This window comes from Pseudophryne corroboree, chromosome 2 (assembly GCF_028390025.1).
Source record: "Pseudophryne corroboree isolate aPseCor3 chromosome 2, aPseCor3.hap2, whole genome shotgun sequence".
NCBI classification, from domain to species: domain Eukaryota; kingdom Metazoa; phylum Chordata; class Amphibia; order Anura; family Myobatrachidae; genus Pseudophryne; species Pseudophryne corroboree.
Window position 1 is genome coordinate 828448703 of NC_086445.1, and position 19886 is coordinate 828468588.

The 19886-nt window shown below is 47.4% G+C and overlaps 1 protein-coding gene across 5 annotated transcripts in view; it reads right to left on the bottom strand.

Moving 5' to 3' along the window:
• Nucleotides 1-19886, bottom strand: part of POLA1 (DNA polymerase alpha 1, catalytic subunit) — a 1252649-nt gene that overhangs the window by 536751 nt on the left and 696012 nt on the right. For all 5 annotated transcript variants that reach the window (XR_010241483.1, XM_063955699.1, XM_063955698.1 and 2 more), the window contains exon 28: nucleotides 13738-13943. Coding sequence is in view for 4 of the 5 variants with exons in the window: in XM_063955699.1 (XP_063811769.1) it covers nucleotides 13738-13943 (206 nt within the window). In the remaining variant the exon portion in view is untranslated. The remainder of the gene's footprint in view (nucleotides 1-13737; nucleotides 13944-19886) is intronic.

Here is a 19886-nt window from a genome sequence, read left to right on the forward strand (position 1 = left end):
TCCGCGTACCAAGCCCTGCTTGTTCAGTCCGGAGAAATGAGGACTGCCAGAACCCTTGTTCTTTTTTACAAGTTGTAGTACTGTTGGGATAAGAGGAAGTGGAGGGAACACATACACTGACATGAACAACCACGGTGTTACTAGTACATCCACCACCACTGCCTGTGGATCTCTCGACCCGGAACAGTACCTCCTCAGCTTCTTGTTGAGGCGGGAGGCCATCATGTCTATGAAAGGAACCCCCCACCAACCGGTTACCTCCTCGAACACCTCCGGGTGGAGGCCCTACTCTCCTGGATGGAGATTGTGTCTGCTGAGAAAGTCCGCTTCCCAGTTGTCTACTCCCGGAATGAAGATTGCTGACATCGCTACAGCGTGCCTCTCTGCCTAGAGGAGGATCCTTATCACCTCTGACATTGCAGCTCTGCTCTTCGTTCCGCCTTGACGGTTTATGTAGGCCACTGTGGTCACGTTGTCCGACTGCACCTGAACAGCTCGATCCTGTTTGAAGAAGGCCGTTGTATACGGCTCTTAGCTCCAGGATGTTTTTTATCGGAAGAAGGGATTCCTGACTTGACCACCTTCCTTGGAAGGTTTCCCCTTGAGCGACTGGTCCCCAACCTCTTAGACTTGCATCCATGGTTAGAAGGATCCAGTCCTGAACCCCAAATCCTTTGGCCATCCAGAAGGTGAGGTAGTTGCAGCCACCAGAGGAGCGTAAACCTTGCTTTCGGCGACAGACGTATCCTCTGGTGCATATGTAGGTGAGATCCCGAGCACTGGTCCAAGAGATCCAGTTAAAAAGACCGAGCATGAAAACTTCCGTACTGCAGAGCCTCGTAGGAGGCAACCATCTTACCCAGAAGGCGAATGCACTGATGAACAGACACCTGGGCAGGCTTCAAGACATCCCGGACCATTGTTTGAATTACCAATGCTTTCTCCACCGGTAGAAACACCCTCTGCCCCTCCGTGTCGAGGTTCATCCCCAGGAAAGACAGCCTCCTTGTCGGCTCCAGATGAGACTTTGGAAGGTCCAGGATCCAACCGTGCTCCTTGAGCAGATGCGTCGTGAGAGCAATGGATCTTAACAACTTCTCCCTGGACAATGCCTTGATCAGCAGGTCGTCCAGATATGGAATTATGTTCACCCCTTGCTTGCGGAGAACCATCATCTCTGCCATCTGAAGATCCTCAGTGCTGTGGAGAGACCGAATGACAGTGCCTGAAACTGATAGTGATCGTCTAACAGTGCAAACCTGAGATAAGCCTGATGCGGCGACCAAATGGAAATGTGGAGGTATGCATCCTTGATGTCCAGGGACACCAGGAACTCCACCTCCGTCAGTCCTGAGATAACCGCTCGTAGAGAATCCATTTTGAATCTGAAGTCCCTGAGATAAGGGTTCAATGATTTCAAGTTCAGAATTGGCCTGACCGAACCGACAATACCAATTTTCGGATAGCATCCAGCAAAATAGCTCTGTCTACCGGCAAGCCTGATTTGAAGAATCGGTGAGGTCGGAGAGTTTGAAACTCCAGCCTGTACCCCCGGGACACAATATCCTGTATCCAGGCCGGACGACATCCAGATGTGGCTGAAATGCCGAAGTCTCGCTCCCACCTGACCAACTTCCAGGCTGTGCGGTCCACTGTCATGCTCAGTTACTTTGAGGCACCAGAAGCAGGCTTTTGGCCCTGGGAACCTGCGGGAGCGGGCTTTTTGGATTTGGCACGACCACCTATAAAAAAGGTGTGAGAGGGCTTGTTCTTTCTAATCCTAGTGGGCCGAAAGGACTGTGACGTGTTGGGAGAAAAAGGCTTCTTCGTAGCAGGTGCAAACGAGGGGAGAAAAAGAGACTTACCCGCTGTAGCTGTGGCAATCCACGCATCCAGCGCCTCCCCAAACAGAGCCTGACCTGTATAGGGTAGGCTCTCCACACTTTTCCTGGATTCCGCATACGCAGACCACTGGTGCAGCCAGAGACCCCTTTGAGCCGAGACGGACATGAAGGAGATCCCCGCAGCCATGGAACCCAGATCCTTCATGGATTCCACCAGAAACCCTGCAGAATCCTGTATGTTATGGAAAAAATAAGAATTTACTCACCGGTAATTCTATTTCTCGTAGTCCGTAGTGGATGCTGGGGACTCCGTCAGGACCATGGGGAATAGCGGCTCCGCAGGAGACAGGGCACAAAATTTAAAAGTTTGACCACTAGGTGGTGTGTACTGGCTCCTCCCCCTATGACCCTCCTCCAAGCCTCAGTTAGGATACTGTGCCCGGACGAGCGTACACAATAAGGAAGGATTTTGAATCCCGGGTAAGACTCATACCAGCCACACCAATCACACCGTACAACTTGTGATCTGAACCCAGTTAACAGTATGATAACGTAGGAGCCTCTGAAAAGATGGCTCACAACAATAAACAACCCGATTTTTTTGTAACAATAACTATGTACAAGTATTGCAGACAATCCGCACTTGGGATGGGCGCCCAGCATCCACTACGGACTACGAGAAATAGAATTACCGGTGAGTAAATTCTTATTTTCTCTGACGTCCTAGTGGATGCTGGGGACTCCGTCAGGACCATGGGGATTATACCAAAGCTCCCAAACGGGCGGGAGAGTGCGGATGACTCTGCAGCACCGAATGAGAGAACTCCAGGTCCTCCTTAGCCAGGGTATCAAATTTGTAGAATTTTACAAACGTGTTCTCCCCTGACCACGTAGCTGCTCGGCAGAGTTGTAATGCCGAGACCCCTCGGGCAGCCGCCCAAGATGAGCCCACCTTCCTTGTGGAGTGGGCATTGACAGATTTAGGCTGTGGCAGGCCTGCCACAGAATGTGCCAGTTGAATTGTGCTACAAATCCAACGAGCAATCGTCTGCTTAGAAGCAGGAGCACCCAGCTTGTTGGGTGCATACAGTATAAACAGCGAGTCAAATTTTCTGACTCCAGCCGTCCTTGAAATATATATTTTCAATGCTCTGACAACGTCCAGCAACTTGGAATCCTCCAAATCGCTAGTAGCCGCAGGCACCACAATAGGCTGGTTCAGGTGAAACGCCGATACCACCTTAGGCAGAAAATGAGGACGCGTCCTCAATTCTGCCCTGTCCGAATGGAAATTCAGATATGGGCTTTTATACGATAAAGCCGCCAATTCCGACACTCTCCTGGCTGAAGCCAGGGCCAGTAGCATGGTTACTTTCCATGTAAGATATTTCAAATCTACCGATTTGAGTGGCTCAAACCAATGGGATTTGAGAAAATCCAAAACTACATTGAGATCCCACGGTGCCACTGGGGGCACAACCGGGGGTTGTATATGTAGTACTCCTTTTACAAAAGTCTGGACTTCAGGAACTGAAGCCAATTCTTTCTGGAAGAAAATCGACAGGGCCGAAATTTGAACCTTAATGGACCCTAATTTGAGGCCCATAGATAATCCTGTTTGCAGGAAATGTAGGAGTCGACCCAGTTGAAATTCCTCTGTCGGGGCCTTCCTGGCCTCACACCATGCAACATATTTTCTCCAAATGCGGTGATAATGTTGTGCAGTCACCTCCTTCCTGGCTTTGACCAGGGTAGGGATGACCTCTTCCGGAATGCCTTTTTCCCTTAGGATCCGGCGTTCAAACGCCATGCCGTCAAACGCAGCCGCGGTAAGTCTTGGAATAGACACGGTCCCTGCTGAAGCAGATCCCTTCTTAGAGGTAGAGGCCACGGATCTTCCGTGAGCATCTCCTGAAGTTCCGGGTACCAAGTCCTTCTTGGCCAGTCCGGAGCCACTAGTATCGTTCTTACTCCCCTTTGCCGTATAATTCTCAGTACCTTGGGTATGAGAGGCAGAGGAGGGAACACATACACTGACTGGTACACCCATGGTGTTACCAGAGCGTCCACAGCTATTGCCTGAGGGTCTCTTGACCTGGCGCAATACCTGTCCAGTTTTTTGTTGAGGCGGGACGCCATCATGTCCACCATTGGTCTTTCCCAATGGACTACAATCATGTGGAAGACTTCTGGATGAAGTCCCCACTCTCCCGGGTGAAGATCGTGTCTGCTGAGGAAGTCTGCTTCCCAGTTGTCCACTCCCGGGATGAACACTGCTGACAGTGCTATCACATGATTTTCCGCCCAGCGAAGAATCCTTGCAGCTTCTGCCATTGCCCTCCTGCTTCTTGTGCCGCCCTGTCTGTTTACGTGGGCGACTGCCGTGATGTTGTCCGACTGGATCAATACCGGCTGACCCTGAAGCAGAGGTTTTGCCAGGCTTAGAGCATTGTAGATTGCTCTTAGTTCCAGTATATTTATGTGAAACGTTTCCAGGCTTGACCACACGCCCTGGAAGTTTCTTCCTTGTGTGACCGCTCCCCAGCCTCTCAGGCTGGCATCCGTGGTCACTAGGACCCAGTTCTGAATGCCAAATCTGCGGCCCTCTAACAGATGAGCACTCTGCAACCACCATAGCAGAGAGACCCCCATTTTTCCCAGGACTCTTGTGCATTGATGCACAGACACTGTCCCTGGTTTTAGGAGGTTCCTGACGAGTTCGGATAACTCCCTGGCTTTCTCCTCCGGAAGAAATACCTTTTTCTGAACAGTGTCCAGAATCATCCCTAGGAACAGCAGACGTGTCGTCGGGATCAGTTGGGATTTTGGAAAATTCAGAATCCACCCGTGCTGTTGGAGCACTACTTGAGTTAGTGCTACTCCGACCTCCAGCTGTTCTCTGGATCTTGCCCTTATCAGGAGATCGTCCAAGTAAGGGATAATTAATACGCCTTCTCTTCGAAGAAGGATCATCATTTCGGCCATTACCTTGGTAAAGACCCTGGGTGCCGTGGACAATCCAAACGGCAGCGTCTGAAACTGATAATGACAGTTTTGTACCACGAACCTGAGGTACCCTTGGTGTGAAGGGCAAATTGGGACATGAAGGTAAGCATCCTTGATGTCCAAGGACACCATAAAATCCCCTTCTTCCAGATTCGCTATCACTGCTCTGAGTGACTCCATCTTGAACCTGAATTTTTGTATGTACAGGTTCAGAGATTTCAGATTTAGGATAGGTCTTACCGAGCCGTCCGGCTTCGGTACCACAAATAGCGTGGAGTAATACCCCTTTCCCTGTTGTAGAAGGGGTACCTTGATTATCACCTGCTGAGAATACAGCTTGTGAATGGCTTCCAATACCGTCGCCCTGTATGAGGGAGACGTTGGCAAAGCAGATTTTAGGAACCGGCGAGGGGGAGACTTCTCGAATTCCAACCTGTAACCCTGAGATACTACCTGCAGGATCCAGGGGTCCACCTGCGAGTGAGCCCACTGTGCGCTGAAATTCTTGAGGCGACCCCCCACCGCCCCTGAGTCCGCTTGTAAGGTCCCAGCGTCATGCTGAGGCCTTTGCAGAAGCCGGGGAGGACTTCTGCTCCTGGGAAGGGGCTGCTTGCTGCAGTCTCTTACCCTTTCCTTTGCCTCGGGGCAAATATGAATGTCCTTTTGCTCGCTTGTTCTTATAGGAACGAAAGGACTGCGGCTGAAAAGACTGCGTCTTTTTCTGCTGGGAGGGGACTTGAGGTAAAAAGGTGGACTTCCCGGCTGTTGCCGTGGCTACCAAATCCGATAGACCGACCCCAAATATTTCCTCCCCTTTATACGGTAATACTTCCATATGCCGTTTGGAATCCGCATCGCCTGACCACTGTCGTGTCCATAGACTTCTTCTGGCAGATATGGACATCGCACTTACTCTTGATGCCAGAGTGCAGATATCCCTCTGTGCATCTCGCATATAAAGGAATGCATCCTTTAATTGCTCTATAGTCAATAAAATACTGTCCCTATCCAGGGTATCAATATTTTCAGTCAGGGAATCCGACCAAGCCACCCCAGCACTGCACATCCAGGCTGAGGCGATTGCTGGTCGCAGTATAATACCAGTATGTGTGTATATACTTTTTAGAGTATTTTCCAGCCTCCTATCAGCTGGATCCTTGAGGGCGGCCGTATCAGGAGACGGTAACGCCACTTGTTTGGATAAACGTGTGAGCGCCTTGTCCACCCTAGGGGGTGTTTCCCAGCGCGCCCTAACCTCTGGCGGGAAAGGGTATAACGCCAATAACTTCTTTGAAATTAGCAGTTTTTTTATCAGGGGTAACCCACGCTTCATCACACACGTAATTCAATTCCTCTGATTCAGGAAAAACTACAGGTAGTTTTTTCAGACCCCACATAATACCCCTTTTTGTGGTACTTGCAGTATCAGAGATATGCAAAGCCTCCTTCATTGCCGTGATCATATAACGTGTGGCCCTACTGGAAAATACGTTCGTTTCTTCACCGTCGACACTAGATTCGGTGTCCGTGTCTGGGTCTGTGTCGACCGACTGAGGCAAAGGGCGTTTTACAGCCCCTGACGGTGTTTGAGACGCCTGTACAGGTACTAACTGGTTTGCCGGTCGTCTCATGTCGTCAACCGACTTTTGCAGCGTGCTGACATTATCACGTAATTCCATAAACAAAGCCATCCATTCCGGTGTCGACTCCCTAGGGGGTGACATCACCATTACCGGCAATTGCTCCGCCTCCACACCAACATCGTCCTCATACATGTCGACACACACGTACCGACACACAGCAGACACACAGGGAATGCTCTGATAGAAGACAGGACCCCACTAGCCCTTTGGGGAGACAGAGGGAGAGTTTGCCAGCACACACCAAAGCGCTATAAATATATAGGAACAACCTTATATAAGTGTTGTTTCCTTATAGCTGCTTAAATATATATAATATCGCCAAAAAATGCCCCCCCTCTCTGTTTTTTACCCTGTTTCTGTAGTGCAGTGCAGGGGAGAGCCTGGGAGCCTTCCTAGCAGCGGAGCAGTGTAGGAAAATGGCGCTGTGTGCTGAGGAGATAGGCCCCGCCCCCTATTCCGGCGGGCTCTTCTCCCGGTTTTTCTGAGACCTGGCAGGGGTGAAATACATCCATATAGCCTCATGGACTATATGTGATGTATTCTTTTTAGCCAGAAAGGTATTAACATTGCTGCCCAGGGCGCCCCCCCCAGCGCCCTGCACCCTCAGTGACCGCCGGTGTGAAGTGTGCCTGAGCGCAATGGCGCACAGCTGCAGTGCTGTGCGCTACCTCATGAAGACTGAAAAGCCTTCAGCCGCCGGTTTCTGGACCTCTTCTTACTTCGGCATCTGCAAGGGGGTCGGCGGCGCGGCTCCGGTGACCCATCCAGGCTGTACCTGTGATCGTCCCTCTGGAGCTAGTGTCCAGTAGCCTAAGAAGCAAATCCATCCTGCACGCAGGTGAGTTCACTTCTTCTCCCCTAGGTCCCTCGTTGCAGTGAGCCTGTTGCCAGCAGGACTCACTGAAAATAATAAAACTATCAAAACTTTTACTCTAAGCAGCTCTTTATGAGAGCCACCTAGATTGCACCCTGCTCGGACGGGCACAAAAACCTAACTGAGGCTTGGAGGAGGGTCATAGGGGGAGGAGCCAGTACACACCACCTAGTGGTCAAACTTTTAAATTTTGTGCCCTGTCTCCTGCGGAGCCGCTATTCCCCATGGTCCTGACGGAGTCCCCAGCATCCACTAGGACGTCAGAGAAAACAAATCAACGTCACAGTTATCCATAGTAGTCAAGTCCTCCTGTAGAGTGACTGACCACTTTGCTATTGCTTTTGAAATCCATGCACAGACAATAGTAGGCCGCAGTATCGTCCCTGAAGCAGTGTATATGAATTTGAGCGTAGCATCCTCCTTGCGATCCGCCGGGTCTTTCAGCGTGGTAGATCCCGGGATAGGCAAAACCACTTATTTTGACAGCCTGGAAACAGAGGCATCAACTATAGGCGGGGACTCCCATTTTTTTCTATCGTCCCCGGGAAGGGAAAAGCAACCAGAACCCTTTTAGGGATATAGAATTCTTTCTCCGTGGTTTCCCAGGCCTTTTAAAAAATGACAATTCCTTAGAAGCAGAAATATTTAACACATCCCGCATGGCCTCAATCATCAACTGCACCCTCTTAGCAAGTGATACCATCCCCCTTGACACATCCCCATCACCGTCTGCTGTATCAGAATCGGTATCCGTGTCATCCTGAGTAATTTGGGCAAGAGCACGTTTGTGAGAATGTACCACAGGGTGCCCTGGGGTAGCAGTATCGAACCACACTGCCATAGAGGACTGCAATACCTGAATTGTATACTCAGTCCTTGCAACCCTTTCAGAAATCTGAGACAGCCGCCCTAAGAGAGGCTAACCATTCCGGTTCCCTAGCCGGGATCTGCGCTACAACAGTGCAATCCTGATTACATGGGATATCCACTGCAGCATATGAGACAGAGTCTCTAGACATGGTTGCTTGCACAACTCACATGCACACTGGGTACAGGGCAGAGTCGTCGTCCCCCCCCCCCCCCCAAGAATGGCAGAGAGAGACAGAGATTGGAGCCAACCCACACACAGCGCTATAGAGGTATAGGGAGACCCTTAACCAGCGCTGACTTTGTCCATTAATAAGGTGACACAGTCTATACACAGCCTCCCCTAAATTCTACAACCCCCTGGTACCGTACAGATAGCTGGAGTTGCTCTGGAGGGACTGCTCTTCACAGGCAGCGTGTCTGCAGGCAGGAAAATGGCGCTGAACGCTGCTGCGTCCGCTCTGAGGAGAAGCTCCGCCGCTCTTCCAAGATTATACTGGCCTGAGGATTTCTGCTGGCTGAGATCCGAGTACCCCGACAGGCTTTCTGGACAGGGTAGGGATAAGGCGCCGGCTCAGGGCGCCCCTCACAGCTCCGCACAATGTACCGCTGAGCCCCCGGAGAGCATTCAGTACTGCGCTCCCTACCCTGTAGCCGCCATCTTCACATCGGCTCCCCGCTTGCCAGGGAGCCAATGACTCACTCGCCACACTTCAGCTCTGCAAGGGGGTGGCGGCATGCTGCCGGGGTGAGCGAACCCCTGCGGTGGGGAGTGATCTATCCCCACTGGAGCTCAGTGTCCAGTCAGTGGAGACAGTGGCTCAGACCCCGCAGGGCAGACACTACTCCCCTCTCAGTCCCTCAATGCAAGGAGGCTGTTGCCAGCAGCCTCCCTGTAAAATAACAAACTCTAAAAAAAAACCTTTTACTAAAGAAGCTCTGTAGAGCTCCCCTAGCTGTGACCGGATCCTCCGGGCACATTTTCTAAACCGAGTCTGGTAGGAGGGGCATAGAGGGAGGAGCCAGCCCACACTCAAACTCTTAAAGTGCCAATGGCTCCTGGTGGACCCGTCTATAACCCATGGTACTAATATGGACCCCAGTATCCTCTAGGACGTAAGAGAAACATGCCATTTCTTGGTTAATTTTAGTTAAAAACGAGATTTATTTTAATAACTTACCGTTGTTAAAGCTCTTTCTGCGAGGTACACTGGGCTCCACAAGGATTAACATCGGGGTGTAGAGTAGGATCTTGATCCGAGGCACCAACAGGCTCAAAGCTTTGACTGTTCCCAAGATGCACAGCGCCGCCTCCTCTATAACCCCGCCTCCGTGCACAGGAGCCCAGTTTCGTTAACCAGCCCAATGCAGTAGCAGGTATCAGAGACGACAATCGCTCGTAGCCAGGAGAAGTTGAAACACCTCCAGATGGAGGCTCCACTATTTGGCGTGTACGTCCTGACGACTGAGATAGTCCGCTTCCCAGTTCAGAACGCCCGGAATGAACACTGCGGATATGGCCAGCAGATGGCGTTCTGCCCACTGAAAAAATCGTAACACTTCCCTCATTGTCATGCGGCTTCGAGTGCCGCCCTGATGATTGATGTACGCCACCGTGGTGGCCTTGTCCGACTGTACTTGTACAGGTCTGTTCTGTAGCAGATGATGGGCCATTGTCAATGCATTGAAGACTGCCCGCAATTCCAGAATATTTATCGGGAGTAGTGACTCCTCCTTGGTCCACCGACCATGGAGAGAGTATTGTTCCAACACCGCGCCCCAACCTCTCAGACTGGCATCCATCGTCAGCAGGACCCATTTGGATATCCAGAAGGGACGGCCCCTGCTCAATCGTTGGTCCTGAAGCCACCAGCTCAGTTTACAGGCGGACCTCCAGAGACAAGGAGATCATGCGAGATCTGATCCGGCGAAGCAGGCCGTCCCACTTGGACAGAATCAACTTCTGCAGAGGGCAAGAATGGAATGGAGCATACTCCACCATGTCGAAAGCCGACACCGTGAGACCTAGCACTTGCATTGCCGAATGAATCGACACTTGTGGACGAGACCGGAAGCATCGAATCCTGTCCTGAAGTTTCAAGACCTTCTCCTGAGACAGGAACAACCGCTGGATGTGAGTGTCCAACAATGCTCCCAGGTGTACCATGCTCCGAGCAGGAACCAGGGAGGATTTCTTCCAGTTGATCAGCCACCCGTGGGCTTTCATGCACTGGACCGTCAGATCGAGATGACACAGGAGAAGTTCTGGGGAATTCGCCAGGATCAACAAATCGTCCAAATAAAGTAGGATCCTGACCCCTTGACGTTGGAGTGTAGTCGTCATGACCGCCATAACTTTGGATGTAAACTCGGGGAGCCTTAATTAAACCAAAGGGTAACGCCCGAAATTGGTAATGTAGGTTGTCCACCGTAAACCTCAGGTACTGCTGATGAGATACCGCAATAGGAATATGTAGGTAGGCATCCTGTATGTCCAGGGAGATCATATAGTTCCCAGGCTCCAAGGCCAGAACAATAGAGCGCAGCGTTTCCATACGAAACTTGGAACCCTGCACATGCTTGTTCAAGGACTTTAGAATGAGAATGGGCTGCGAGGAACCGTTCGGTTTCGGGACTAGGAACAGCAGTGAATAGTCCCCCTTGCCTCTCTGAGCTAGAGGCACCTGTACTACCACTACTGTGGTCAGGAGGGAATGTACCACCGAGTGCAAAGTGTTTGCTTTTGCCGGCTACAGAGGCACATATGTCAGGCAAAATCGATGAGGGGGACGATTCTTGAAGGGTACGGCGTAACCTCGAGTGACGACGTCTCTTAGCCAGGTATCTGAAGTGGTCTTCAACCATTCCTGGGCAAAACCTAGAAATAGGCCCCCCACCCAGAGATCCCCCAGAGGGAGGCCTGCCCCGTCATGCTTGTCAGTTTTGGAAGCAGGCTGACGGGCAGCCCAGGCACGCTTAGGTCTGGGCTTTGCAGGTCTGGAAACACAAGTTTGCTTTGGGTACGCCTGACCTTTTGCTTTACCTGGAGGATGAAAGGGCCGAGGGAAAGTACTTTTAGCCTTCTGTGCAGAAGGAACCGTACTAGGTAGGCAAGCTGTTTTAGCAGTAGCCAGATCAGCCACAATCTTATTGAGGTCTTCTCCAACGAGAATGTCTCCCTTGAAAGGAAGCACCTCCAGGGTTTTCTTGGAATCCATTATCCACCGACCAGGATCTCAACCAAAGGATACGTCTGGCCAAGACTGACGTAGTAGCAGCCTTGGCCGCCAGCACCCTGGCATCGGAGGCCGCCTCCCTAAGGTACAGAGTAGCCACGGTAATATATTAGATACATTGTCGAGCATGCTCAGATGCGTCTGAAGGCTGTTCCGCCTCAAGCTCCTGAGCCCACGCCTGTTCAGAATGAGGTAAAACTTGTATAGCCACCTTCTTACGTTTAAATCTATCCGGTTTTTTTAGAGACGGTCTCAGGCTCAAAATCATCAGACACCTGAAGAATGAGCCTAATTGCCTCTATCAAATCTGAGACATCCACCAATGATTTCCCTTCCCCATCAGAAACATCCGAGTCAGTGTCTGTGGGGTCAGTATATGCACCATCCTCCTCAGAGGACGTGTCTGGGATAGCAGTGGATTGGGAGGAGGTAATGGCCCGTTTAGAAGACGACTTAGTCTTAGGCGGGCGAGAGTGACACTTAGATTTAGTCAATGACCGGTTCAAATGCTGTAACTGAGTGGAGATTTTATCTGCCCATGGCGGATTAATAGCAGGTACCATTAACTGCTGCAGTGGCACAGGTGGTCCCGCAGGGGGCGCCAATTTAGTTACAAGCGTGTTTAACAGCGTGGAAAAGGTAGCCCAAGGTGGGTCCTGTGATGCCCCCGGTGCTACAAATCCACTGGGAGGTAAGGAACCCCCCTGAACCTGAACTCTCAGCTGCCATATTTTCCTCCAACGTGTCTGTGGCATCACCACCACGCAATGTGGGAGAAGCCCCAACTCCGTTGCCATGTGTAGCAGACATACTAACGTGCACAATATTGGGCAACCTGGTACAAGTCTTAGCAGCGATATACCTAACAAGAACACCCAGTGAAGTGAAACCGTGTCAGCTCAAACCGGGAGTTCTAGAGATATATAGGGTGACTATAGATCACAAGTAAAAACACACCGCAAGTATATCTTGTGAAACAAATCCTATATTATACAGAAAAACCTGATACACTTAGCCCCCTCAAGTATAGGAATATAGGAGTAGCACGCTGAGTGAAATACCCTTAATAAGGCAGCCACACAGCAGCTACATGCACACACAAATATATAGTCACAAGCGTACCATGCAGAAATTATGCACCATAAAACTGCACAGGACTAGCAATACAAAGTAATATTCCATATGGCTATATGTGTCAACAATAGATATAAACAAAGCACAGTAAATACTGGATGTATATCACAGGGTGTTTGTAACACACAACCCTGAATGTATGCACTCTTTCTTAACTAACACTGTCCCAGTGACAGGTAGAATACTTAAGTGTCCTGTAATATGCACAGCGCTGGCGGTCAGGTGGCTTTACAGAGGATTTGCTCCAGCAGCCCCAGGAACAGCTCAGCTCCGTTTGTGATGGCTGAAGACAGGAATTGAGGGAGAGAAATGCAGCTCCGGGGCGGGAACATTTACAGAAATGGCGCCCTGGGGATGGCGGAGGGGCTACAGGTTAGGCCTGCTCACCCTGCTGGCATCCCCACCGGGTGCTGCAGGCTTTGAAAACGGGGGTAGTTAAGAGTAAAAAACCCCAGACCTGTGCCCATGTATGTTCCTGGTGGCTAGTGGAGCGGCTGCCCAATAACACTGTCCACGCCAGCGCGCACGTGGCCCGGCTGTCACGATCGCGGTAAAGTGTGGCCAAAGAGACCCCTTACCCCCCTGTACCTGCGGTCACGCGATCCGGGAGGACAGCTGTGTGTGTGTGACTGATGTTTGGAGAGAACCGGAGCCTCCGCTGCAGTGACCCGGCAACCAAGGCGCGGGAGTATACAGCGCCGCTGGGGGTGATGAAGCTGCAGTCAGAAAAGTATGTGAGTTTACCTACTGCAGCCCTGAAGTCTTGTTAGAAGTATTGTTCATTCTTTTTCTTCTTAAAAAGCTATCAATAGGCTGCAAAAGGCAACCCTCCTGTTATGTGCCTGTTTACTGCATGGCACCAACTTACAAACTGAGCTCCTGTGCACGGAGGTGGGGTTATAGAGGAGGCGGCGCTGTGCATCTTGGGAACAGTCAAAGCTTTAAGCCCATTGGTGCCTTGGATCAAGATCCTACTCTACACCCCGATGATAATTCTTGTGGAGCCCAGTGTACTCTGCAGCAGAAATATTTAGTACATGAGAAAGATACAAGCCTTACAGGGCAAAACACACACCCTAATGTTGCATTCCATTAAATCTAATATTTTAAAATTGTAAGCAAGATAAACTTACTTCCCTGCTACTTTAGCAAGTTCACACCAGTCTCTTCTAACGATATCAAGACCTTTGAGTTCCTGTTTAGTGATGTATTTACCATCACCCGTGGGCTCAACTGTGAGAGCGGCATATTTCTTTTTCTTCAGTAACAAGAGAGACTTAAAAATGCCATCAATGTCAATCTCCAGGAGTTTGTACGATTTATTTATTTCATTTTTGACCTAGGAAAGGATGAATAAATATTTATAATTAAAATAAATCTTTCTAATTTCATAAAAAAGCTACCGAAATAAATGAAAATGTATTGAACATAATAAAAGTTTGCTTATATGAACACATTTGCATCAACTATGTGAAACTCATGAAAACTAGCAAGGCATCAGAGATTATTTTGTAGGTTGAATGTCAAAAGTGACATAGATAAAGGTTTCACAAATGAATTTAGGATTTATGTTTCTACTATATATTAAGTTGTATTTATTAAATAACGGTTCAACTTGGCAGGTCACCGATAAAATACCAACCAGTGATTTTGAAACCTAAAATCGTACAAGGCACAATAGATCAGTATACTAGGGAGCTGCCAATTTACATGCATTTGCATGCAGTCCTCTTCATCACTTAAGGATCCCTCTCCTCTTTCTACTGATCACTACCTGCTCTGGAGTTTAATGCAAGGAACAGGCACAGACCTTTATCGGAAAATGAATGATGAATAGTGAAATTTGGTACTTTTCACCTTCTGAATTGAACATTTATGTAACTGTAAAATTACAACTTTCAACAAATTTTATTACATATTTATAGTACTGAAGAAAAAAAAATACTTTTTGATTCTATATATAAACTTTTTGCAATCATTGTCTCGGCAATTGTAGCCATTTTATTTTATTTATACAGTGTGTATTATACACACACACACACATATATATATATATATACACACACACACATACATACATACATGCATAGATACAATGCAAAAATCCGGCACTCAGATAAACTCCTCAGTATAACTTGCCCAGTGCCCTCCGTATTAGGTTGCAGTGCATACAACCCCATGTAGTCATCTCGAACGGCGGCACTCAAGTCTATTTAATAAGAAGGAATCACCGACGCATGGCAATGTCTTTCATTTCAAGACATTGCCATATGTTGGTGATTCCTTCTTATTAAATAGACCTGTGTGCCATCATTCGAGATGACTCTATATTATATATATATATATATATATATAAAATAGCTACAATTTCCAAGACAATGATTACAAAAAAAATATATATAAGTGGCTGCGTTGCCCTACAGGAGACTCACTCAGCGTCACAATGTAGAAGTAGAAATACGGTGGCACCCATCAGTCTTATATGGTAGATGTGAAGTTATGTCTGTTTTAACCAATAAACAGGCATAACTTCACATCCGCCGCATAAAACTGATGAGTGCCACCGTATTTCTAGTGATATACATATATATATATATATATATATATATATATATATATATCCATGGAGGTCCTGCACTCACGTCCATATATAATCAACTTTGGGGTGCACCCAGTAGAATCCACACAGTCTCTGTGGATCAACACATATAGCAGTAGTTCCAGTTTCCTGGGGGGCACTCTCCTTTACACATCATCCAACGAATTTTCTTAATTCACAATCGGCTTTATTGGGTCGACGTTTCGGCTCAAATAGATAGAGCCTTTATCAAGACAAGCCATACATATAATCTTATTGTCAAACGGTCATAAACTATACAAATAACAAATACATAAAATGAATAAATGCAATCAGTCTCACGGGCCCAATCAGAAAATCACCACTATAGTGCAATTCGCATAATCATAAGAAAAGGTGCCGGAAAGTAGTGATACAACCAGACATGAAGAGCCCAACATGAATGTCTCTCTTACTAGCATACCCAGTGGAATTGAGAGAAATAGTGTAATAGAGTAAAATATCAGGTCACCCAACTAGAGTGAAACGCCAGAGGGAATACTAATGGCGTACTTACTAGAATAAATATAACTCGGCAGTGCAACAATGTAGACGGGCTATCGGTCACTTCAGCATATTGGCCTATTAATGAAACAATAAATATATATATATATATATATATATATATATTTATTTTGCAAGTTCCTGTTATGATGGGAGTTAAATGTAATACCAAGTGTCACCGGAATCAAACAATGATTTCACTTACTTCACAAAGAGAAACTCCTGGAAAACTATCCAAATAGTGGCACCTCAGTCAATAGAACCTCTGCAAATGTAAATACAAGGGGTGTATCTTAAGATGAATACCCCGAAATTTTCAAAGACGGACCTCAGCTATCATGTAGGGTAATCAGAATTAAAAACAACAATGACTCTTACCACCGGAGGTAGCGGATCAACGTCCATTCAGTGTGACTGCCTAATGTCTAATGAGCACAGCGTGCCTTATAAGTACACACAACCGGAAGTACCGTCAGCCCCATTGTTCTGATAAATCACCGTATTCCTTGATTAAATAAAGCGACTCTCTCAATCCTCAGTGACCTTCGTTGCACCCGCTATCACATCACCAAACTAAAACAATCAATCAAACAAGCCATAAGGAAAGAAGCTTAACCATCGCCGCCAGACCGGGCCGCGTGCGTTCCACCGCCCGGAAGTCACACGCCGGGTGCGCTCCAAGGTCCGGAAGTCACATGCCGATAGCGTTCCAACGACCAGAAAACCTCACCACCAGGGGAACCGCTGCCTAGCAACATGATGCCGTGAACCGCAGTAGCAGAAATTAAAGAGTAGAATGTAGTAACTGAGGTGCCACTATTTGGACAGTTTTCCAGGAGTTTCTCTTTGTGGAGTAAGTGAAATCATTGTTTGATTCAGGTGACACTTGGTATTACATTTAACTCCCATCATAACAGGAACTTGCAAAATATATAGAATTCAGAGAAATAGTGTAATACAGTCAAATATCAGGTCACCCAACTAGAGTGAAACGCCAGAGGGAATACTAATGACGTACTTACTAGAATAAATATAACTCGGCAGTGCAACACTGTAGACGGGCTATCGGTCACTTCAGCATATTGGCCTATTAATGAAACAATAAATATATATATATATATATATATATATATATATTTATTGTTTCATTAATAGGCCAATATGCTGAAGTGACCGATAGCCCGTCTACAGTGTTGCACTGCCGAGTTATATTTATTCTAGTAAGTACGTCATTAGTATTCCCTCTGGCGTTTCACTCTAGTTGGGTGACCTGATATTTGACTGTATTACACTATTTCTCTGAATTCTACTGGGTACGCTAGTAAGAGAGACATTCATGTGGGCTCTTCATGTCTGGTTGTATCACTACTTTCCGGCACCTTTTCTTATGATTATGCGAATTGCACTATAGTGGTGATTTTCTGATTGGGCCCGTGAGACTGATTGCATTTATTCATTTTATGTATTTGTTATTTGTATAGGTTATGACCGTTTGACAATAAGATTATATGTATGGCTTGTCTTGATAAAGGCTCTATCTATTTGAGCCGAAACGTCGACCCAATAAAGCCGATTGTGAATTAAGAAAATTCGTTGGATGATGTGTAAAGGAGAGTGCCCCCCGGGAAACTGGAACTACTGCTATATATATATATATATATATATATATATATATATATATATATATATATATACACACACACACATAGCAAACATGTTCTGCAGCACTTCAACCACTTAACCGCTGCCAAATGAGCTTTCTTGTGCACTCCCGCTGCATCCCCACCACATAAAAAAAGGAAATCAGTTCTGCACAAGTGCAAACGCCCTCAAGTGAAGTTAAAATCCAGTGCAAAGAATGGAATCCAGGTGCAGAGATCAGCTAGGGGACTGATGATCCAGGTGCAGATATCAGCTAGGGGACTGATGATCCAGGTGCAGAGATCAGCTAGGGGACTGGTGATCCAGGTGCAGAGATAAGCTAGGGTACTGATGATCCAGGTGCAGAGATAAGCTAGGGTACTGATGATCCAGGTGCAGAGATAAGCTAGGGTACTGATGATCCAGGTGCAGAGATCAGCTAGGGGACTGATGATCCAGGTGCAGAGATCAGCTAGGGACCGGATGATCCAGGTGCAGAGATCAGCTAGGGACCGGATGATCCAGGTGCAGAGATCAGCTAGGGACCGGATGATCCAGGTGCAGAGATCAGCTAGGGGACTGATGGATCAGCCCCTTCGCTCCGCTCTTCAGGAGGAAGGGGAGGGGTAAGTTACCTGGGGATATGTATACAAAGACATAAGGGGGGAGTAATAGATAAAAGGGGGTGGAGGTTTGATACATTTATTGCCACTGGGTGGGATTTACTATGATTACTGTATCTGGATTATTACGGTAACTAAAACCACTGAGGTATCTATTACAGGTTGAGTCTCCCTTATCCAAAATGCTTGGGACCAGAGGTACTTTGGATATCGGATTTTTCCGTATTTTGGAATAATTGCATACCATAATGAGATATCATGGTGATGGGACCTAAGTCTAAGCACAGAATACATTTATGTTACATATACACCTTATACACACAGCCTGAAGGTCATTTTAGCCAATATTTTTTTATAACTTTGTGCATTAAACAAAGTGTGTGTACATTCACACAATTAATTTATGTTTCATATACACCTTATACACGCAGCCTGAAGGTCATTTAATACAATATTATTAATAACTGTGTATTATACAAAGTTTGTGTACATTGAGCCATCAAAAAACAAAGGTTTCACTATTTCACTCTCACTCAAAAAAGTCCGTATTTCGGAATATTTGGATATGGGATACTCAACCTGTACTATTAGGGGAATGTTTTAAAGCTACAGGGGGATCTATCATTACTTGTGACTCTATTAACATCAGGGTTAATGTTCTAATGGGGATTTATGAACAGCTGGGGATACTAGACCCCATTAGTAGTTTTATTTTTCACTTAAACATTTATACTTAAAAAAAAATTTTTTTATTTTACTTGCTTGAAAATAGAAATTAGTCAGTAAAGTGGGTAAGAATTTTTGGCCATTCACATCAGTTTATGCTAAGTGGAGCTCATGACCGGAATTAAATCAGCCATGGTACATTACAATGGGCTAATTGATCCCCTGGGACTATCCAATTAGCCCTGTAGCCAGGAATTATCAGGTATCTTATTTCACATGGCGTAGCGGGTCAAAAAAAAAAAAAGGGAGAGTTATGGTAGACTTACCATGGTTAACTCTTTCTGCGAGGTACACTGGGTTCCACAAGAAATACCTCGGGGTGTAAAGAGGATCTTGATCCAGAGGCACCAACGGGCTAAAGCTTTAGGTTGTCCCAGGATGATTGGGGCCTCCTGTCACGATCTGGGTTATTAGCCCCCATTATTAACCTGCTAAGTGCCTTCTGAGACTGGCCTGGCTTTCCAGGCCCGGATTTCACCTGCGCTGTCTGCGGGCAGCACGCTGCATATCTGTGTTTCAAGGTGCTTCTCTGTGATCGCAGCAGCGCTGACATGGCAACGTCATATTAAGCATTCATCTGTTTAAAGTATGGCGTCTCCTGACTATGCGGCCTCCACCGCCATTACTGCCAATTCTCACATGTGGAATACAAACGGACTTTCCCTCCAGTTCTTAAACATGGGCGCAGCCATGTTTGTTTTGCATCACACGTTGTTTTCAGCCTATCTGCTGCAGTCTGGAATTATCCAGCATATCCCTGCTCACCAGCTGGTATAAATATCCTGTTCCAGGGCAGGATAATTGTCAGTGCTTTGGTTGTCAATCCTGCAAACATGTCTCTCCTGTTTGGTGAATTCTCAGCTTGACTTTCCAGGTATTCCAGCTCCTGTGATTCAGCTTCTCCAAAGAGACTGGCACCAATCACCATCCTCCGGTGCAGCCTGACTCCTGCAGTGTTCCAGCCCTGCTTCCTGGCTTCTACTGCTATCCTGATACCGGCTTCCAGCACAGGTTCCATCCTGCCTCCAGCGGTATCCTGGCATCATTATTGTTTCCAGTTATCTACAGCATCACACTCTAGCTTCTGTAGTAAATTGTCACTGGCTTCCAGCGTTTCATCGCTTCCAGCAGTGTTGAGTGTTACCATCCGTCTCCAGCGGTATTCCTATAT